Below are 22,294 nucleotides of genomic sequence, written 5' to 3' on the forward strand. Positions count from 1 at the left end.
TAATTTACATTAGATTAGCAATACACAACTACATTACAATGAATGCTCAGAGGGTCTGGTCCCAAACAATAGTTTAGCAAACATGAGTTAACACAGAAGAACAATACGTCTGGCTGAATTTTAAGAAACTTTAACCCATGCTAGGCATTGGGTGTCCATGTCGTCACAGTGCTGTATAAAGGAGAATCTACACAGCCAGCATTAGTAACTTGAGAAAATGTGTATGAAGCCCTGCGCTGTGATCTCCTGACACCAGAAATAGGAGGGGCCACTCTCTGTCGTGGTACCCTCATGACAGGTGTCCCCTTTTTCTAGTGTCGTCTTGTGAGGAGTCCCCATTTTTTCCTGGGGTCATCTTATGACATATCCCCTTTTTCTGGTGTTGTTCTGTGAATGTCCCATTTTTTTTTGTTTTGTCCAGTGAGATGTTCCCCTTTTTCTGGTGTCATCCTGTGAGGTACCCCTCATCTCTTTCACAGGTTATCTTTTTTAGATGTCACCCTGTGACCTGCGCTTTTTCTAGTTTTGTCCTGTGAGGTGTCCCCTCATCCTTTGATGAGAGCCCTTTTTCTGGTGGTGTCCTGTGAGGTGTCCTCTTTTTCTGGTGGTGTCCTGTGAGGTGTCCCCTTTTTCTGGTGGTGTCCTGTGAGGTGTCCCCTTTTTCTGGTGGTATCCTGTGAGGTGTCTCCTTTTTCTGGTGGTGTCCTGTGAGGTGTCTCCTTTTTCTGGTGGTGTCCTGTGAGGTGTCTCCTTTTTCTGGTGGTGTCCTGTGAGGTGTCTTCATTTTCTCGTGTTTTGTTCTGTGAGGTGTCTTCATTTTCTGGTGTTTTGTTCTGTGAGGTGTCCCCTTTTTCTGGTGGTGTCCTGTGAGGTGTCTCCTTTTTCTGGTGGTGTCCTGTGAGGTGTCTCCTTTTTCTGGTGGTGTCCTGTGAGGTGTCTCCTTTTTGAGGTGGTGTCATGTGAGGTGTCCCCTATTTCTGGTGGTGTCCTGTCAGGTGTCTCCTTTTTCTGGTGGTGTCCTGTGAGGTGTCCCCTTTTTCTGATGGTGTCCTGTGAGGTGTCCCCTTTTTCTGGTGGTGTCCCTTTTTTTTGGTGGTGTCCTGTGAGGTGTCCCCTTTTTCTGGTGGTGTCCTGTGAGGTGTCTGTGACGGGGTATGCGACAGAGCAGTAAGGGACACCAGACTGATGAACAATCCAAGAAGATTTAATGAGGCAGGGAGCATAAAACATCCAATATCCAAATGGTTCTTTAGAGTCCACACAAAGGAAACAGATCTGGGGCAATCCGACGCCAAGGAGAATGCAACAGTCCTCAGATGCGTTCCCTAAATCCAGCAGCGTGGCAGCTGATCCTCAGTGTCCCATAGTCCATACACAGGCTCTAGGATTCAGCCTCAGCTATATATCCTAATCCTTCTCCAGCCGAGATCCAACTAACTGAACTAACATTGGTCTCATTGTTCTTCTCTTCTGGGATCAGCCCATAAGGTGGGCACACCTCCCCCTGGACATTTGATACATGAATGGACTTTGAACGTCCTGGCTCTGTTCTGTTTACCAAGTTGTGGTTGGAGAAGTCCCATGCTGAGAAGAACAAACAATCCCCCACCAGTAGTACATACAGGACAGTCAAGGAGAGACAGACTATTACACCATGAGCACAGGCGGGGGAGGGACACGCTGTTACAACCCCTTCCCCTCTCAATTTGTGTTCGGACTAGTGACCTCAACAGGACGGTTGTCAAGTACACGTAAACATGGTGGACCTGACTCAGGGCTCCCCCTGCCTGGACAATCCATCTGCATTTTGGGTGTTGGCTCCAGGTTCTTTAGTGTATGGTGAAGATGTAGGGTTGAATGTTCGGCACCAGTTTGTATCCTCCTTCACTTCAACTCTGCTTCCTGCACCCACAAATTGGCATTGTATATCTCCCACATCATTGCCTAGGAGAATGTCTGCAGGAAGGCCGCTCATCACACCGATTATGCATTGTTTTGCCCCAAAGCCATAATCCAGGGTTACACTTGCTCTTAGAATATATCTCTGAGTACCTCCACCCAATTCAATGAAAATTCCTGTTCCCTTTTGAATTGCTTCTGGTTGAATTACTCGGGGATCTGCTATGTTGAGAAAAGCCGCCCCAGTGTTACAAAAGCCAACAACTTTTTGGCCATCCAGCACGACCTCCTGTAGATGTTTATGCTGAAGAGCATAAGAATGGGTGGCTGTGGCTCGCAATCCATAGACTCCTGGTAGGGAAGTCAACATATCAGTGTCACTTGCCAAATCATCAGGGCCTGAATCCAGCTCTTCTCCTGCTGAGGGTGTCTGTAGATAATGGACAGGCAAAGGTGGTCTGCAGCTGTTCTGCCTCCGAACACCTGGACAGTGAGCTTGCAGATGACCAGGCTGCCCACATTGATAACATCTGTGCTGTGTCTCACTCCTTCCAGTTTGCCTTCTGGAGAAGTAGGTAGGAGACCTTGGTGACTGATAGGGAAGTGCAGGTGCTGGAGGTGGTTGTCGATTTGGAGGATGACTCCATAGGATAGATGGGCATGTGGCCCGCAGATGCCCGGGATGCCCACAGCTATAACATCTTCACTCTTCTACTTTCTCTCCTCGTCGCATTCTAGAAAATGTGGTAGGAACAACTGGAGGCACATACATACGGGTATCCACATGAGGTGGTGATCTAGGAGGTTGAGGAACATTGGGCACTGAAGGAAAAGGAACCTCTGGTGTTGGGGTGCTGGTCATTTTTGCTCCCTCTGCTAGCAGCTTCTTCCACTGAGGCTTGATAGTGAGTACCTTATCTCCAAGCAGTGCCATCTCCTCCTCATACCACACAACCCATTGACTTTTTTGGGTATTTACCTCCAGATCCCGTCTTTCCTGTCCTTGCTGTGGAAATTGTTCCTCGGTGCCATCTTGCAAGCAAGCGTTTTCCAAAGCCTCAATTAGTTGCTCCTTGGAGAGTCCTTTGTAGCCAACTCCTAATTCACGGGCCTTTGTTTTGAGGTTCGACATAGTCCAATTCCTGTATCCTGAGGTTCTGGTTTCAGACGTTGATGGGCCATTGTCCTCCATTCTTTCTGCTCTGATCCCGCCGCTGCCACCAGTTTGTGACTGGGTATGCGACAGAGCAGTAAGGGACACCAGACCGATGAACAATCCAAGAAGATTTAATGAGGCAGGGAGCATAAACCATCCAATATCCAAATGGTTCTTTAGAGTCCACACAAAGGAAACAGATCTGGGGCAATCCGACACCAAAGAGAATAAAACAGTCCTCAGATGCGTTCCCTAAATCTAGCAGCATGGCAGCTTATTCTCAATTTCCCATAGTCCATACACAGGCTCTAGGATTCACCCTCAGCTATATATCCTAATCCTTCTCCAGCCGAGATCCAACTAACTGAACTAACATGGGTCTCATTGTTCTTCTCTCCTGGGATCAGCCCCTAAAGGTGATGTCACACACAGCGACGACGACAACGACGTGGCTGCTACGTCACCATTTTCTGTGACGTTGCAGCGACCTCTGTCGCTGTGTGTGACATCCAGCAACGAGCTGGCCCCTGCTGTGAGGTCGTTGGTCGTTGCTCGTTGCTGAATGTCCTGCTTCATTTTTTCGTCGTCGCTCTCCCGCTGTGAAGCACACATCGCTGTGTGTGACAGCGAGAGAGCGACGAAATGAAGCGAGCAGGGAGCAAGAGCCGGCGTCTGGCAGCTGCGGAAAGCTGTAACCAGCGTAAACATCGGGTAACCAAGGGAAGACCTTTCCCTGGTTACCCGATATTTACCTTCGTTACCAGCCTCCGCTCTTGCTGCTAGTGCCGGCTCCTGCTCTGTGCACATGTAGCTGCAGTACGCATCGGGTAATTAACCCTATGTGTACTGTAGCTAGGAGAGCAAGGAGCCAGCGCTAAGCAGTGTGCGCGGCTCCCTGCTCTCTGCACTGTGACATGTAGCTGCAGTACACATCGGGTTAATTAACCCGATGTGTACTGTAGCTAGGAGAGCAAGGAGCCAGCGCTAAGCAGTGTGCGCGGCTCCCTGCTCTCTGCACTGTGACATGTAGCTGCAGTACACATCGGGTTAATTAACCCGATGTGTACTGTAGCTAGGAAAGCAAGGAGCCAGCGCTAAGCAGTGTGTGCGGCTCCCTGCTCTCTGCACATGTAGCGACGTTATGATCGCTGCTGCGTTGCTGTGTTTGACAGCTAAGCAGTGATCATAACAGCGACTTACAAGGTCGCTGTTACGTCACAGAAAATGGTGACGTAACAGCGATGTTGTTGTCCCTGTCACTATGTGTGAACCCAGCTTAAGGTGGGCACACCTCCCCCTGGACATTTGATACATGAATGGACTTTGAACGTTCTGGCTCTGTTCTGTTTACTAAGTTGTGGTTGGAGAAGTCCCATGCTGAGAAGAACAAACAATCCCCCACCAGTAGTACATACAGGACAGTCAAAGAGAGACAGACTATTACACCATGAGCACAGGCGGGGGAGGGACACGCTGTTACAACCCCTTCCCCTCTCAATTTGTGTTCGGACTAGTGACCTCAACAGGACACTTGTCAAGTACACGTAAACATGGTGGACCTGACTCAGGGCTCCCCCTGCCTGGACAATCCATCTGCATTTTGGGTGTTGGCTCCAGGTTCTTTAGTGTATGGTGAAGATGTAGGGTTGAATGTTCGGCACCAGTTTGTATCCTCCTTCACGTCAACTCTGCTTCCTGCACCCACAAATTGGCATTGTATATCTCCCACATCATTGCCTAGGAGAATGTCTGCAGGCAGGCCGCTCATCACACCGATTATGCATTGTTTTGCCCCAAAGCCATAATCCAGGGTTACACTTGCTCTTAGAATATATGTCTGAGTACCTCTACCCAATTCAATGGAAATTCCTGTTCCCTTTTGAATTGCTTCTGGTTGAATTACTCGGGGATCTGCTATGGTGAGAAAAGCCGCCCCAGTGTCACAAAAGCCAACAACTTTTTGGCCATCCAGCACGACCTCCTGTAGATGTTTATGCTGAAGATCATAAGAATGGGTGGCTGTGGCTCGCACTCCATAGACTCCTGGTAGGGAAGTCAACATATCAGTGTCACTTGGCAAATCATCAGGGCCTGAATCCAGCTCTTCTCCTGCTGAGGGTGTCTGTAGATAATGGACAGGCAAAGGTGGTCTGCAGCTGTTCTGCCTCCGAACACCTGGACAGTGAGCTTGCAGATGACCAGGCTGCCCACATTGATAACATCTGTGCTGCGTCTCACTCCTTCCAGTTTGCCTTCTGGAGAAGTAGGTAGGAGACCTTGGTGACTGATAGGGAGGTGCAGGTGCTGGAGGTGGTTGTCGATTATTTGGAGGATGACTCCACGGGATAGATGGGCATGTAGCCCGCAGATGCCCGGGATGCCCACAGCTATAACATCTTCACTCTTCTACTTTCTCTCCTCGTCGCATTCCAGAAAATGTGGTAGGAACAACTGGAGGCACATACATACGGGTATCCACATGATGTGGTGATCTAGGAGGTTGAGGAACATTGGGCACTGAAGGACAAGGAACCTCTGGTGTTGGGGTGCTGGTCATTTTTGCTCCCTCTGCTAGCAGCTTCTTCCACTGAGGCTTGATAGTGAGTACCTCATCTACAAGCAGTGCCATCTCCTCCTCATACCACACAACCCATTGACTTTTTTGGGTATTTACCTCCAGCTCCCGTCTTTCCTGTCCTTGCTGTGGAAATTGTTCCTCGGTGCCATCTTGCAAGCAAGCGTTTCCAAAGCCTCAATTAGTTGCTCCTTGGAGAGTCCTTTGTAGCCAACTCCTAATTCACGGGCATTTGTTTTGAGGTTCGACATAGTCCAGTTCCTGTATCCTGAGGTTCTGGTTTCAGACGTTGATGGGCCATTGTCCTCCATTCTTTCTGCTCTGATCCCGCCACTGCCACCAGTTTCTGACGGGGTATGCGACAGAGCAGTAAGGAACACCAGACCGATGAACAATCCAAGAAGATTTAATGAGGCAGGGAGCATAAAACATCCAATATCCAAATGGTTCTTTAGAGTCCACACAAAGGAAACAGATCTGGGGCAATCCGACACCAAAGAGAATGCAACAGTCCTCAGATGCGTTCCCTAAATCTAGCAGCATGGCAGCTTATTCTCAATTTCCCATAGTCCATACACAGGCTCTAGGATTCAGCCTCAGCTATATATCCTAATCCTTCTCCAGCCTAGATCCAAATAACTGAACTAACATGGGTCTCATTGTTCTTCTCTCCTGGGATCAGCCCCTAAGGCGGGCACACCTCCCCCTGGACATTTGATACATGAATGGACTTTGAATGTCCTGGCTCTGTTCTGTTTACCAAGTTGTGGTTGGAGAAGTCCCATGCTGAGAAGAACAAACAACCCCCCACCAGTAGTACATACAGGACAGTCAAGGAGAGACAGACCATGAGCACAGGCGGGGGAGGGACACGCTGTTACAGTATTAACCTTATTCTGCTGGTGTCCTGTGAGGTGTCCCCTTTTTCTGGTGGTGTCCTGTGAGGGGTCTCCTTTTTCTGGTGGTGTCCTGTGAGGGGTCTCCTTTTTCTGGTGGTGTCCTGTGAGGTGTCTCCTTTTTCTGGTGGTGTCCTGTGAGGTGTCCGCTTTTTCTGGTGTTTTGTTCTGTGAGGTGTCCTCTTTTTCTGGCGGTGTCTTGTGAGGTATCCCCTTTTTCTGGTGTAGTATTGTGAGGCATCCCCTTTTTCTGGTGTTGTCCTGTGAGGTGTCCCCTTTTTCTGGTGTTGTCCTGTGAGGTGTCCCCTTTTTCTGGTGTTGTGTTGTGAGGTGTCCAGTTTTTCTGGTGGTTTCCTATGAGGTGTCCCCTTTTTCTGGTGGTGTCCTGTGAGGTGTCCCCTTTCTCTGGTGTTGTCCTGTGAGGTGTCTAGTTTTTCTGGTGTTGTCCTGTGAGGTGTCCAGTTTTTCGGGTGTTGTCCTGTGAGGTGCCTAGTTTTTCTGATGTTGTCCTGTGAGGTGTCCAGTTTTTCTGGTGGTGTCCTGTGAGGTGTCTAGTTTTTATGGTGTTGTCCTGTGAGGTGTCCAGTTTGTCTGGTGTTGTCCTGTGAGGTGTCTCCTTTTTCTGGTGGAGTCCTGTGAGATGTCCCGTTTTTCTGGTGGTGTCCTGTGAGGTGTCCCCTTTTTCTGGTGTAGTCCTGTGAGGCATCCCCTTTTTCTGGTGTTGTCCTGTGAGGTGTCCCCTTTTTCTGGTGTTTTCCTGTGAGGTGTCTCCTTTTTCTGGTGGTGTCCTGTGAGGGGTCTCCTTTTTCTGGTGGTGTCCTGTGAGGTGTCTCCTTTTTCTGGTGGTGTCCTGTGAGGTGTCCGCTTTTTCTGGTGTTTTGTTCTGTGAGGTGTCCTCTTTTTCTGGCGGTGTCTTGTGAGGCATCCCCTTTTTCTGGTGTAGTATTGTGAGGCATCCCCTTTTTCTGGTGTTGTCCTGTGAGGTGTCCCCTTTTTCTGGTGTTGTCCTGTGAGGTGTCCCCTTTTTCTGGTGTTGTGTTGTGAGGTGTCCAGTTTTTCTGGTGGTTTCCTATGAGGTGTCCCCTTTTTCTGGTGGTGTCCTGTGAGGTGTCCCCTTTCTCTGGTGTTGTTCTGTGAGGTGTCTAGTTTTTCTGGTGTTGTCCTGTGAGGTGTCCAGTTTTTCTGGTGTTGTCCTGTGAGGTGTCTCCTTTTTCTGGTGGAGTCCTGTGAGATGTCCCGTTTTTCTGGTGGTGTCCTGTGAGGGGTCCCCTTTTTCTGGTGTAGTCCTGTGAGGCATCCCCTTTTCTGGTGTTGTCCTGTGAGGTGTCCCCTTTTTCTGGTGTTGTCATGTGAGGTGTCCCCTTTTTCTGGTGTTTTCCTGTGAGGTGTCTCCTTTTTCTGGTGGTGTCCTGTGAGGGGTCTCCTTTTTCTGGTGGTGTCCTGTGAGGTGTCTCCTTTTTCTGGTGGTGTCCTGTGAGGTGTCCGCTTTTTCTGGTGTTTTGTTCTGTGAGGTGTCCTCTTTTTCTGGCGGTGTCTTGTGAGGCATCCCCTTTTTCTGGTGTAGTATTGTGAGGCATCCCATTTTTCTGGTGTTGTCCTGTGAGGTGTCCCCTTTTTCTGGTGTTGTCCTGTGAGGTGTCCCCTTTTTCTGGTGTTGTGTTGTGAGGTGTTCAGTTTTTCTGGTGGTTTCCTATGAGGTGTCCCCTTTTTCTGGTGGTGTCCTGTGAGGTGTGAGGTGTCCCCTTTCTCTGGTGTTGTTCTGTGAGGTGTCTAGTTTTTCTGGTGTTGTCCTGTGAGGTGTCTCCTTTTTCTGGTGGAGTCCTGTGAGATGTCCCGTTTTTCTGGTGGTGTCCTGTGAGGTGTCCCCTTTTTCTGGTGTAGTCCTGTGAGGCATCCCCTTTTTCTGGTGTTGTCCTGTGAGGTGTCCCCTTTTTCTGGTGTTGTCCTGTGAGGTGTCTCCTTTTTCTGGTGTTTTCCTGTGAGGTGTCTCCTTTTTCTGGTGGTGTCCTGTGAGGTATCCCGATTTTTCTGGTTTCAACTTCTCACAAATCCCATTTACTCCCGGTTATCAGCCGTTAATGTTATTAGCCATCCTGTGACTAGTTCACTTTTTCTGGGGTCTCTCTGTGACGTGTCACCTTTTTTCTGGGGTCTCTCTGTGACGTGTCCCCTTTTTTCTGGGGTCACCCTGTGACGTGTCCCCTTTATCTGTGGTCGCCATGTGAGGTGTTGTCACGCAGTGACTACCCAGGTTCTGCTAGGTACACGGGAACCCCCAGCGAGCGCCGCAACACACAGGGTACAAGTTACAATGGTGGGCCCTTGCACTAGGGAAAGCGGAGCAGGGTCACCTCCTAAACTCACCTGGGTTTGACCCCTGCTCTCCATAACGTCCCTATACGGGTTCTTGCACCCCATCACTGGTCGCGTGCCTATCCCTGTCCCTCCCTGGACTCAGCCCTGTATAGTGCACGTGATAGCGGGAATGCTGGTCTCGTTTTAGATTAAAGACATAGAGTAATGGACACAGGGGTAACATATAAGCAGCAATCATACAAAGCACTCCAAACAACAAGGGGGGATAATGAGGAACGGACCAGGGGGGGGGGGGAATCCAAAAGACTAAGGAAGGGAAAAACACAACTTTCACACAGCAAGTGATCTCTGAATTTACTTCCTGGTCCTCAGCTCACAGAATCCATCTAGAGGCAAGTAAAGCAGAAACTATCACCAGCAATTACCTGGGCTAGGAAGAAAGTCTTTATAGCAGAGGTAATTAGCAATAGAGAACAGCTGGGTATACATTATATTCAGAGTTTTCGGAACCAGAAGATCTACTTTACCCTGGCAGTGCTGGATAAAGGAGAATCTACACAGCCAGCATTAGTAACCTGAGCAAATGTGTATGAAGCCCTGCGCTGTGATCTCCTGACACCAGAAATAGGAGGGGCCACTCTCTGTTGTGGTACCCTCGTGATAGGTGTCCCCTTTTTCTAGTGTCGTCTTGTGAGGTGTCCCCTTTTTCTAGTGTCGTATTGTGAGGAGTCCCCTTTTTTTCTGGGGTCATCTTGTGACATCCCCTTTTTCTGGTGTCATTCTGTGAATGTCCCATTTTTTTATTTTTTTTTTTGTTTCGTCCAGTGAGATGTTCCCCTTTTTCTGGTGTCATCCTGTGAGGTATACCCTCATCTTTCACAGGTCAAATTTTTCAGATGTCGCCCTGTGACGTGCCCTTTTTCTAGTTTTGACCTGTGAGGTGTCCCCTCATCCGTTGACTTAAGCCCTTTTTCTGGTGTTTTCCTGTGAGGTGTCTCTTTTTTTCTGACATCATCCTGTGAGGTGTCTTCATTTTCTGGTGTCGTCCTCTCACGTGTCTCCTTTTTCTGGTGGTGTCCTGTGAGGTGTCCCCTTTTTCTGGTGGTGTCCTGTGAGGTGTCCCCTTTTTCTGGTGGTGTCCTGTGAGGTGTACCCTTTTTCTCGTAGTGTCTTCCTGTGAGGTTTCCCCTTTTTCTGGTGGTGTCCTGTGAGGTGTCTCCTTTTTCTGGTGGTGTCCTGTGAGGTGTATTCATTTTCTGGTGTTTTGTTCTGTGAGGTGTCCCCTTTTTCTGGTGGTGTGCTGTGAGGTGTCTCCTTTGTCTGGTGTTGTCCTGTCAGGTGTATCCTTTTTCTGGTAGTGTCCTGTGAGGTGTTTCCTTTTTCTGGTGTGTTGTCCTGTGAAGTGTCTCCTTTTTCTGGTGGTGTCCTGTGAGGTGTCCCCTTTTTCTGGTGGTGTCCTGTGAGGTGTCCCCTTTTTCTGGTGGTGTCCTGTGAGGTGTCTCCTCTTTCTGGTGGTGTCCTGTGAGATGTCTCCTCTTTCTGGTGGTGTCTCCTGTGAGGTGTCTCCTTTTTCTGGTGGTGTCCTGTGAGGTGACTCCTTTTTCTGGTGGTGTCCTGTGAGGTGTCTCCTTTTTCTGGTGGTGTCCTGTGAGGTGTCTCCTTTTTCTGGTGGTGTCCTATGAGGTGTCCCTTTTTTCTGGTGGTGTCCTGTGAGGTGTCCCCTTTTTCTGGTGGTGTCCTGTGAGATGTCTCCTCTTTCTGGTGGTGTCCTGTGAGGTGTCTCCTTTTTCTGGTGGTGTCCTGTGAGGTGACTCCTTTTTCTAGTGGTGTCCTGTGAGGTGTCTCCTTTTCCTGGTGTTGTCCTGTGAGGTGTCTCCTTTTTCTGGTGTTGTCCTTTGAGGTGTCTCCTTTTTCTGGTGGTGCCCTGTGAGATGTCTCCTCTTTCTGGTGGTGTCCTGTGAGATGTCTCCTTTTTCTGGTGGTGTCCTGTGAGGTGACTCCTTTTCTGGTGGTGTCCTGTGAGGTGTCTCCTTTTTCTGGTGGTGTCCTGTGAGATGTCTCCTCTTTCTGGTGGTGTCCTGTGAATGTCTCCTCTTTCTGGTGGTGTCCTGTGAGATGTCTCCTTTTTCTGGTGGTGTCCTGTGAGGTGACTCCTTTTACTGGTGGTGTCCTGTGAGGTGTCTCCTTTTTCTGGTGTTGTCCTGTGAGGTGTCTCCTTTTTCTGGTGTTGTCCTGTGAGGTGTCTCCTTTTTCTGGTGGTGTCCTGTGAGATGTCTCCTCTTTCTGGTGGTGTTCTGTGACATGTCTCCTCTTTCAGGTGGTGTCCTGTGAGGCGTCTCCTTTTTCTGGTGGTGTCCTGTGAGGTGACTCCTTTTTCTGGTGGTGTCCTGTGAGGTGTCTCCTTTTTCTGGTGTTGTCCTGTGAGGTGTCTCCTTTTTCTGGTGTTGTCCTGTGAGGTGTCTCCTTTTTCTGGTCTTGTCCTGTGAGGGGTCTCCTTTTTCTGGTGGTGTCCTGTGAGGTGTCTCCTCTTTCTGGTGGTGTCCTGTGACATGTCTCCTCTTTCAGGTGGTGTCCTGTGAGGCGTCTCCTTTTTCTGGTGTTGTCCTGTGAGGTGTCTCCTTTTTCTGGTGTTGTCCTGTGAGGTGTCTCCTTTTTCTGGTGTTGTCCTGTGAGGTGTCTCCTTTTTCTGGTGTTGTCCTGTGAGGTGTCTCCTTTTTCTGGTCTTGTCCTGTGAGGGGTCTCCTTTTTCTGGTGGTCTCCTGTGAGGTGTCTCCTCTTTCTGGTGGTGTCCTGTGACATGTCTCCTCTTTCAGGTGGTGTCCTGTGAGGCGTCTCCTTTTTCTGGTGTTGTCCTGTGAGGTGTCTCCTTTTTCTGGTGTTGTCCTGTGAGGTGTCTCCTTTTTCTGGTGTTGTCCTGTGAGGTGTCTCCTTTTTCTGGTGTTGTCCTGTGAGGTGTCTCCTTTTTTTGGTGTTGTCCTGTGAGTTGTCTCCTTTTTCTGGTGTTGTCCTGTGAGGTGTCACCTTTTTTTGGTTGCCTCGTTCAGAAGTTACATGTAATTTTTTTTGCTGCTGCAGGAAACGAGCCATGATCATCAATAATGTATTTGCATTCATTGGGGGAAGCCTCATGGGACTGTCCCAGATCTGCCGCTCCTACGAGATGATGATTACAGGACGGTTCATCATTGGAGTCTTCTCAGGTAAGAAGCGAAAAATAACTCAGCAATCACCTGCACGTAATGGAGGGAAGTATGCCATTACAGCTTCTCATCAAGTGTCACATGTGTAATACAGACACTCCCCCATGTAATATCACACGTGTAATGCAGACACTCCCCCATGTAATATCACACGTGTAATACAGACACTCCCCCGTGTCATATCACACGTGTAATACAGACGCTCCCCCGTGTAATATCACACGTGTAATACAGACACTCCCCCGTGTAATATCACACGTGTAATACAGACACTCCCCCCATGTAATATCACACGTGTAATACAGACACTCCCCCGTGTAATATCACACGTGTAATACAGACACTCCCCCGTGTAATATCACACGTGTAATACAGACGCTCCCCCGTGTAATATCACACGTGTAATACAGACACTCCCCCGTGTAATATCACACGTGTAATACAGACACTCCCCCGTGTAATATCACATGTGCAATGCAGACACTCCCCCATGTAATATCACACGTGTAATACAGACACTCCCCCCGTGTAATATCACACGTGTAATACACACACTCCCCCGTGTAAAATCACACGTGTAATACATACACTCCCCCCGTGTAATATCACACATGTAATACATACACTCCCCCCGTGTAATATCACATGTGTAATACAGACATTCCCCCGTGTAATATCACTTGTGTAATACAGACACTCCCCCGTGTAATATCACATGTGTAATACAGACTCCCCCTGTGTAATATCACACGTGTAATACAGACGCTCCCCCCGTGTAATATCACACGTGTAATACAGACGCTCCTCCTGTGTAATATTACACGTGTAATACAGACACTCCCCTGTGTAATATCACATGTGTAATACAGACACTCCCTCGTGTAATATCACATATGTAATAAAAACGCTCCCCCGTGTAATATCAGACGTGTAATACAGACACTCCCCCCGTGTAATATCACATGTGTAACACAGATACTCCCCCGTGTAATATCACACGTGTAATACAGACATTCCCCCCCGTGTAATATCACACGTATAATACAGACACTCCCCGGTGTAATATCACATGTGTAATACAGACACTCCCTCGTGTAATATCACATATGTAATACAAACGCTCCCCCGTGTAATATCAGACGTGTAATTCAGACACTCCCCCGTGTAATATCACACGTGTAATACAAACACTCCCCCGTATAATATCACACGTGTAATACAGACATTCCCCCCGTGTAATATCACACGTGTAATACAGACACTCCCCCCGTGTAATATCACACGTGTAATACAAACAATCCCCCGTGTTATATCACACGTGTAATGCAGACACTCCCCCGTGTAATATCACATGTGTAATACAGACACTCCCCCCATGTAATATCACACGTGTAATACAGACACTCCCCCGTGTAATATCACACGTGTAATACAGACACTCCCCCGTGTAATATCACACGTGTAATACAGACGCTCCCCCGTGTAATATCACACGTGTAATACAGACACTGCCCCGTGTAATATCACACGTGTAATGCAGACACTCCCCCGTGTAATATCACACGTGTAATACAGACACTCCCCCCATGTAATATCACACGTGTAATACAGACACTCCCCCGTGTAATATCACACGTGTAATACAGACACTCCCCCGTGTAATATCACATGTGTAATGCAGACACTCCCCCATGTAATATCACACGTGTAATACAGACACTCCCCCCGTGTAATATCACACGTGTAATACACACACTCCCCCGTGTAAAATCACACGTGTAATACATACACTCCCCCCGTGTAATATCACACATGTAATACATACACTCCCCCCGTGTAATATCACATGTGTAATACAGACATTCCCCCGTGTAATATCACTTGTGTAATACAGACACTCCCCCGTGTAATATCACATGTGTAATACAGACTCCCCCTGTGTAATATCACACGTGTAATACAGACGCTCCTCCTGTGTAATATTACACGTGTAATACAGACACTCCCCCGTGTAATATATCATGTGGAATACAGACACTCCCCCGTGTAATATCACACGTGTAATACAAACACTCCCCCGTGTAATATCACACGTGTAATACAAACACTCCCCCGTGTAATATCACAGTGTAATACAGACACTCCCCCCGTGTAATATCACACGTGTAATACAGACACTCCCCCCCGTGTAATATTACACATGTAATACAGACACTTCCCTTGTGTAATATCACATGTGTAATACAGACACTCCCCCGTGTAATATCACACGTGTAATACAGACACTCCCCCGTGTAACATCACACGTGTAATACAAACACTCCCCCGTGTAATATCACATGTGTAATACAGACACTCCCCCATGTAATATCACACGTGTAATACAGACACTCCCCCCGTGTAATATCACACGTGTAATACAGACACTCCCCCGTGTAATATCACACGTGTAATACAGACACTCCCCCGTGTAATATCACACGTATAATACAGACACTCCCCCCGTGTAATATCACACGTATAATACAGACACTCCCCCCGTGTAATATCACACGTATAATACAGACACTCCCCCCGTGTAATATAACACGTGTAATACAGACACTCCCCCATGTAATATCACACATGTAATACAGACACTCCCCCCGTGTAATATCACACGTGTAATACAGACACTCCCCCCGTGTATTATCACACATGTAATACAGATACTCCCCCGTGTAATATCACACGTGTAATACAGACACTCCCCCGTGTAATATCACACGTGTAATACAAACACTCCCCCGTGTAATATCACACGTGTAATACAAACACTCCCCCGTGTAATATCACACGTGTAATACAGACACTCCCCCGTGTAATATCACACGTGTAATGCAGACACTCCCCCGTGTAATATCACACGTATAATGCAAACACTCCCCCCGCGTAATATCACACGTGTAATACAGACACTCCCCCATGTAATATCACACATGTAATACAGACACTCCCCCGTGTAATATCACATGTGTAATACAGACACTCCCCCCGTGTAATATCACACGTGTAATACAAACATTCCCCCCGTGTAATATCACACGTGTAATAAAGACACTCCCCCGTGTAATATCACACATGTAATACAGACACTCCCCCGTGTAATATCACACGTGTAATACAGAAACTCCCTCCGTGTAATATTACACGTGTAATACAGACACTCCCCCCATGTAATATCACACGTGTAATACAGACACTCCCCCCGTGTAATATCACAAGTGTAATACAGACACTCCCCCATGTAATATCACACGTGTAATACAAACACTCCCCCGTGTAATATCACACGTGTATTACAGACACTCCCCGTGTAATATCACACGTGTAATAGACACTCCCCCTGTGAAATTTCACACGTGTAATACAGACGTTCCCCCGTGTAATGTCACACGTGTAATACAGATGCTCCTCATGTGTAATATTACACGTGTAATACAGACACTCCCCCGTGTAATATCACTTGTATAATACAGACACTCCCCCGTGTAATATCACACGTGTAATACAGACTCCCCCTTTGTAATATCACACGTGTAATACAGACGCTCCTCCTGTGTAATATTACACGTGTAATACAGACACTCCCCCGTGTAATATCACATGTGTAATACAGACACTCCCTCGTGTAATATCACATATGTAATACAAACGCTCCCCCGTGTAATATCAGACGTGTAATACAGACACTCCCCCGTGTAATATCACACGTGTAATACAGACACTCCCCCGTGTAATATCATATGTGTAATACAGACACTCCCGCGTGTAATATCACACGTGTAATACAGACACTCCCCCATGTAATATCACTTGTGTAATACAGACACTCCCCCATGTAATATCACACATGTAACACAGACACTCCCTCGTGTAATATCACACGTGTAATACAGACACTCCCCCCATGTAATATTACATGTGTAATACAGACACTCCCCCCGTGTAATATCACTCGTGTAATACAGACTCCCCCCCTCCCCCGTGTAATATCACACGTTCAATACAGACGCTCCCCCGTGTAATATCACACGTGTAATGCAGACACTCCCCCGTGTAATATCACACGTGTAATACAGACTTCCCCCGTGTAATATCACACGTGCAATACAGACGCTCCCCCGTGTAATATCACATGTGTAATACAGACACTCCCCCGTGTAATATCACACGTGTAATACAGACACTCCCCGTGTAATATCACATGTGTAATACAGACTCCCCCCGTGTAATATCACACGTGTAATACAGACTCCCCCTGTGTAATATCACACTTGTAATACAGACGCTCCCCCGTGTAATATCACACGTGTAACACAGACACTCCCCCGTGTAATATCACACGTGTAATACAGACTCCCCCTCGTGTAATATCACACGTGTAATACAGACGTTCCCCCGTGTAATATCACAAGTGTAATACAGACACTCCCTCGTGTAATATCACACGTTTAATACAGACGCTCCCCCGTGTAATATTACACGTGTAATACAGACTCCCCCTGTGTAATATCACACGTGCAATACAGACGCTCCCCCGTGTAATATCACACGTGTAATACAGACTCCCACCCTTGTAATATCACACGTGCAATACAGACGCTCCCCCGTGTAATATCACACGTGTAATACAGACACTCCCCCATGTAATATCACACATGTAATACAGACACTCCCCCCGTGTAATATCACACGTGTAATACAGACGCTCCCCCGTGTAATATCACACGTGTAATACAGGCACTCCCCCGTGTAATATCACAGGTGTAATACAGACACTCCCCCCGTGTTATATCACACGTTTAATACAGATGCTCCCCCGTGTAATATCACACGTGTAATACAGACTCCATCCTCCCCCGTGTAATATCACACGTGTAATACAGACACTCCCCCATGTAATATCACACATGTAATACAGACACTCCCCCCCGTGTAATATCACACGTGTAATACAGACGCTCCCCCGTGTAATATCACACGTGTAATATAGGCACTCCCCCGTGTAATATCACAGGTGTAATACAGACACTCCCCCCGTGTTATATCACACGTTTAATACAGATGCTCCCCCGTGTAATATCACACGTGTAATACAGACTCCATCCTCCCCCGTGTAATATCACACGTGTAATACAGACTCCCCCGTGTAATATCACACGTGCAATACAGACGCTCCCCCGTGTAATATCACATGTGTAATACAGACACTCCTCCGTGTAAAATCACACGTGTAATACAGACACTCCCCGTGTAATATCGCACGTGTAATACAGACTCCCCCCGTGTAATATCACACGTGTAATACAGACTCCCCCTGTGTAATATCACACTTGTAATACAGACGCTCCCCCGTGTAATATCACACGTGTAATACAGACACTCCCCCGTGTAATATCACACGTGTAATACAGACTCCCCCTCGTGTAATATCACACGTGTAATACAGACGTTCCCCCGTGTAATATCACACGTGTAATACAGACACTCCCCCGTGTAATATCATATGTGTAATACAGACACTCCCCCCGTGTAATATCACACGTTTAATACAGACGCTCCCCCGTGTAATATCACACGTGTAATACAGACTCCCCCCCGTGTAATATCACACTTGCAATACAGACGCTCCCCCGTGTAATATCACACGGGTAATACAGACACTCCCCCTGTGTAATATCACATGTGTAATTCAGACACTCCCCCGTGTAATATCACACGTGTAATACAGACACTCCCCCGTGTAATATCACATGTGTAATTCAGACACTCCCCCGTGTAATATCACATGTGTAATTCAGACACTCCCCCGTGTAATATCACACATGTAATACAGACACTGTGACGGGGTGTACATCAGAGCAAAGAGAGACAACAGGCCGAGGATGATCCAACTGGTTTACTAACAGGAATACAGGAACAGCACACGACAAGTCCAAATAAAACAGATTCGGGGGCACCTCCCGATAATCCAAAGTGCCAGATCACAACGTAATAGTCCTTTTCAGAGTCCCAGAGAGTTCCACACAATCCCACGAGCCGCCACACAGGCCTAGCTCCGTCCGTGTCCACAGCCACCCAGGCTGGGGCCCCTGCTCTCTTCAAGTTTCAGCTCACTCTGAAGTTACAAAAAGGGAAATGCATTGTCTGTGCTGCTTGACCAGCCCACCATGTTTGTTCAGGGGGTGGGGGTCACACATCCTATCATCAATGGTTTGGTCCATCACAGGGCTCTGATATGTCTGCCAGCCACAGTAGATGAAGGGATCCCCTGCTGTAAAGAACAATGACTATTCCTTCACTGGCCAATGCAATTACAGATTAGATACACAACTCTGGAAAGAATAGGACAGGCTATTTACATAATCACATTAGATGCCAAGACTACAATTGTATGAGAGAGACACATTGAGACCAGTAGCTCCCCCAAGAAAATACATGAATTACAACTAATACAACCAGGGAAATATACATATCATGACATAGTATCACAGCATATACAGTGAGAGGGTAAATTACATCTTCACAATCCCTCCCCCTCCCAACTTGTGTACGTACTAGGGACCTCTACAGGTCACTGGTTAAGTACACACAGGCAGAGCGTTACTTACATGTGGCTTCATGCAGCCACGAATTGGCATCGTAGCTCTCCCACATCATTGCCCAGGAGAACAGCTGCAGGCAGACCACCCATCACCCCAACCACACATCGCCTGACCCCAAAACCAAAGTTCAGATCCACAGTGGCTGTGGGAATAGTCCTCCATTGTCCACCAGCCAGTTCAATAACAATCCCAGGTCCTCTATGGATTGCCTCAGGCCGAACCACTCGGGGATCAGCCAGTGTGAGGAAAGCACCCGAGTCACAAAATCCAACAAGTCTCTGTCCATCCAGCACAACCTCCTGCAAGTGCTTACCTCGATGAGCAGAAGTCGTCATAACTGCGGGTCGCACCCCGTAAACTCCTGGTGGTGCAACATGGGGGGCTGAGTGACTAGGCCAGTCCTCACATAACGGTGCCACATCTTCCTCCATGGCACTGGGCTGTAAATAATTAACAATCCGATTGGGTGCAGGATCAGTCCTCATTTGAACAGCTCTGCAGGAGACTTGCCGATGCCCTGGCTGTCTACATTGATAGCATCTGAGCTGGGTCTCCCTCCATCCAAGGCGTCCTCTTGGGTAAGGGGTAGGGGAACTTGGAGGCCGGCTCCCACCTGAAGGTGCTGTAGGGGTTTGAGGATGATTCCTCCATGGCCTGGCTGGGCATGAGGCCTGCAAATGCCCGGGATGCCTACAAACATAACACCTGCGCTCTGTTACTTCCTCTCCCCGGCGTATTCCAGAAAGTGCAGTAGAAGCAACTGGAGGCACATTAACACGGGTATCAACATGTGGTGGCTTAGAGGAACGGGGAACAATGGGGACAGAATAACTGGGGGCATCCGGTGTTGTGGAGCTGTTAGGCGTCTCTCCATCCTCCAACAGAACCCTCCACTGAGGCTTGATGGTGAGAGCCTCATCAGCGAGAGCAGCAGCTTCCTCCACTGTCGCTGGTTTTCTCTCACGCACCCATTCCCGGATCTCAGCGGGGCACTGGGCAAAGAATTGTTCTTTTAGGATGACCTGCAGGAAGGTCTCCCAAGATAAGGCCTCCTCTGCCTCCAGCCAGCGATTACATATTTGTTTGAGTCTATGAGCATATATCTTAAAAGACACTTCCCCATCACAGGCTAAAGCACGGAACTGAGTCCTGTAAGTGTCTGGGGTCACAGCATAATGTTCTAGAATAGTCTGTTTAATATCCGCATACTCACAGTTCCACCGAGGGTCCATAGCTCTATAGGCTTCAGCAGCTCCCCCCTCTAGGAGCCCAACCAGATGCCGGACACGCTCCCTGTCCGGGACTTCCATTAATCGACACTGATGCTCAAAGTCCTGGAAGAAGCCCTCAATGTCGCCTGCAGCCTCATTAAACGGCTTAAAGTCTTTGCGGGACACCCTGGGAAGTTCCCTCATGATGGGTGCTGGGGTTACAGTCTGTCTGGAACCTCTCGCGGCTTCCACAGCGAGCTCCTTATCCAGCAGTGCCATCTCCTCCATCCTGCGCTCCTTCTCTTTAGCTCCACGCATGGCCTCCCTCTTATCTTCTATGGTGGCCTCATCTCCAAGCAGTGCCATCTCCTCCTTGTACCACACAACCCATTGACTTTTTTGGGTATTCACCTCCGGCTGCCGTCTTTCTTCCGTTTGCTGTGAGGATCCTTCCTCCACGTCATTTTGCGAACAGACTCCTTCTAGCGCCTCAATCAGCTGCTCCTTGGAGAGTCCTTTGAAACGAACTCCTACTTCACGGGCCTTTGATTGCAGGCTCCCCAAAGTCCAGGTCTTGTACTCTGCAGTGCTGGTTCCTGATGTTGAGCCATTGTCCTCCATTCCTTCTGCTCTGATCCCAGCGCTGCCAACCAGTTTGTGACGGGGTGTACATCAGAGCAAAGAGAGACAACAGGCCGAGGATGATCCAACAGGTTTACTAACAGGAATACAGGAACAGCACACGACAAGTCCAAATAAAACAGATTCGGGGGCACCTCCCGATAATCCAAAGTGCCAGATCACAACGTAATAGTCCTTTTCAGAGTCCCAGAGAGTTCCACACAATCCCACGAGCCGCCACACAGGCCTAGCTCCGTCCGTGTCCACAGCCACCCAGGCTGGGGCTCCTGCTCTCTTCAAGTTTCAGCTCACTCTGAAGTTACAAAAAGGGAAATGCATTGTCTGTGCTGCTTGACCAGCCCACCATGTTTGTTCAGGGGGTAGGGGTCACACATCCTATCATCAATGGTTTGGTCCATCACAGGGCTCCAATATGTCTGCCAGCCACAGTAGATGAAGGGATCCCCTGCTGTAAAGAACAATGACTATTCCTTCACTGGCCAATGCAATTACAGATTAGATACACAACTCTGGAAAGAAGAGGACAGGCTATTTACATAATCACATTAGATGCCAAGACTACAATTGTATGAGAGAGACACATTGAGACCAGTAGCTCCCCCAAGAAAATACATGAATTACAACTAATACAACCAGGGAAATATACATATCATGACATAGTATCACAGCATATACAGTGAGAGGGTAAATTACATCTTCACAATCCCTCCCCCTCCCAACTTGTGTACGTACTAGGGACCTCTACAGGTCACTGGTTAAGTACACACAGGCAGAGCGTTACTTACATGTGGCTTCATGCAGCCACGAATTGGCATCGTAGCTCTCCCACATCATTGCCCAGGAGAACAGCTGCAGGCAGACCACCCATCACCCCAACCACACATCGCCTGACCCCAAAACCAAAGTTCAGATCCACAGTGGCTGTGGGAATAGTCCTCCATTGTCCACCAGCCAGTTCAATAACAATCCCAGGTCCTCTATGGATTGCCTCAGGCCGAACCACTCGGGGATCAGCCAGTGTGAGGAAAGCACCCGAGTCACAAAATCCAACAAGTCTCTGTCCATCCAGCACAACCTCCTGCAAGTGCTTACCTCGATGAGCAGAAGTCGTCATAACTGCGGGTCGCACCCCGTAAACTCCTGGTGGTGCAACATGGGGGGCTGAGTGACTAGGCCAGTCCTCACATAACGGTGCCACATCTTCCTCCATGGCACTGGGCTGTAAATAATTAACAATCCGATTGGGTGCAGGATCAGTCCTCATTTGAACAGCTCTGCAGGAGACTTGCCGATGCCCTGGCTGTCTACATTGATAGCATCTGAGCTGGGTCTCCCTCCATCCAAGGCGTCCTCTTGGGTAAGGGGTAGGGGAACTTGGAGGCCGGCTCCCACCTGAAGGTTCTGTAGGGGTTTGAGGATGATTCCTCCATGGCCTGGCTGGGCATGAGGCCTGCAAATGCCCGGGATGCCTACAAACATAACACCTGCGCTCTGTTACTTCCTCTCCCCGGCGTATTCCAGAAAGTGCAGTAGAAGCAACTGGAGGCACATTAACACGGGTATCAACATGTGGTGGCTTAGAGGAACGGGGAACAATGGGGACAGAATAACTGGGGGCATCCGGTGTTGTGGAGCTGTTAGGCGTCTCTCCATCCTCCAACAGAACCCTCCACTGAGGCTTGATGGTGAGAGCCTCATCAGCGAGAGCAGCAGCTTCCTCCACTGTCGCTGGTTTTCTCTCATGCACCCATT

General features: G+C 48.4%; 1 protein-coding gene across 4 annotated transcripts in view; it reads left to right on the top strand.

Annotated features, from left to right (window-relative positions):
- Positions 1–22,294, top strand: part of SLC2A4 (solute carrier family 2 member 4) — a 322,167-nt gene that overhangs the window by 225,771 nt on the left and 74,102 nt on the right. For all 4 annotated transcript variants that reach the window (XM_075346784.1, XM_075346782.1, XM_075346783.1 and 1 more), the window contains one exon: positions 11,918–12,042. In XM_075346784.1, the coding sequence (XP_075202899.1) occupies positions 11,918–12,042 (125 nt within the window). The remainder of the gene's footprint in view (positions 1–11,917; positions 12,043–22,294) is intronic.

The sequence above is a fragment of the Anomaloglossus baeobatrachus genome, chromosome 4 (genome assembly GCF_048569485.1).
Source record: "Anomaloglossus baeobatrachus isolate aAnoBae1 chromosome 4, aAnoBae1.hap1, whole genome shotgun sequence".
NCBI classification, from domain to species: Eukaryota; Metazoa; Chordata; class Amphibia; order Anura; family Aromobatidae; genus Anomaloglossus; species Anomaloglossus baeobatrachus.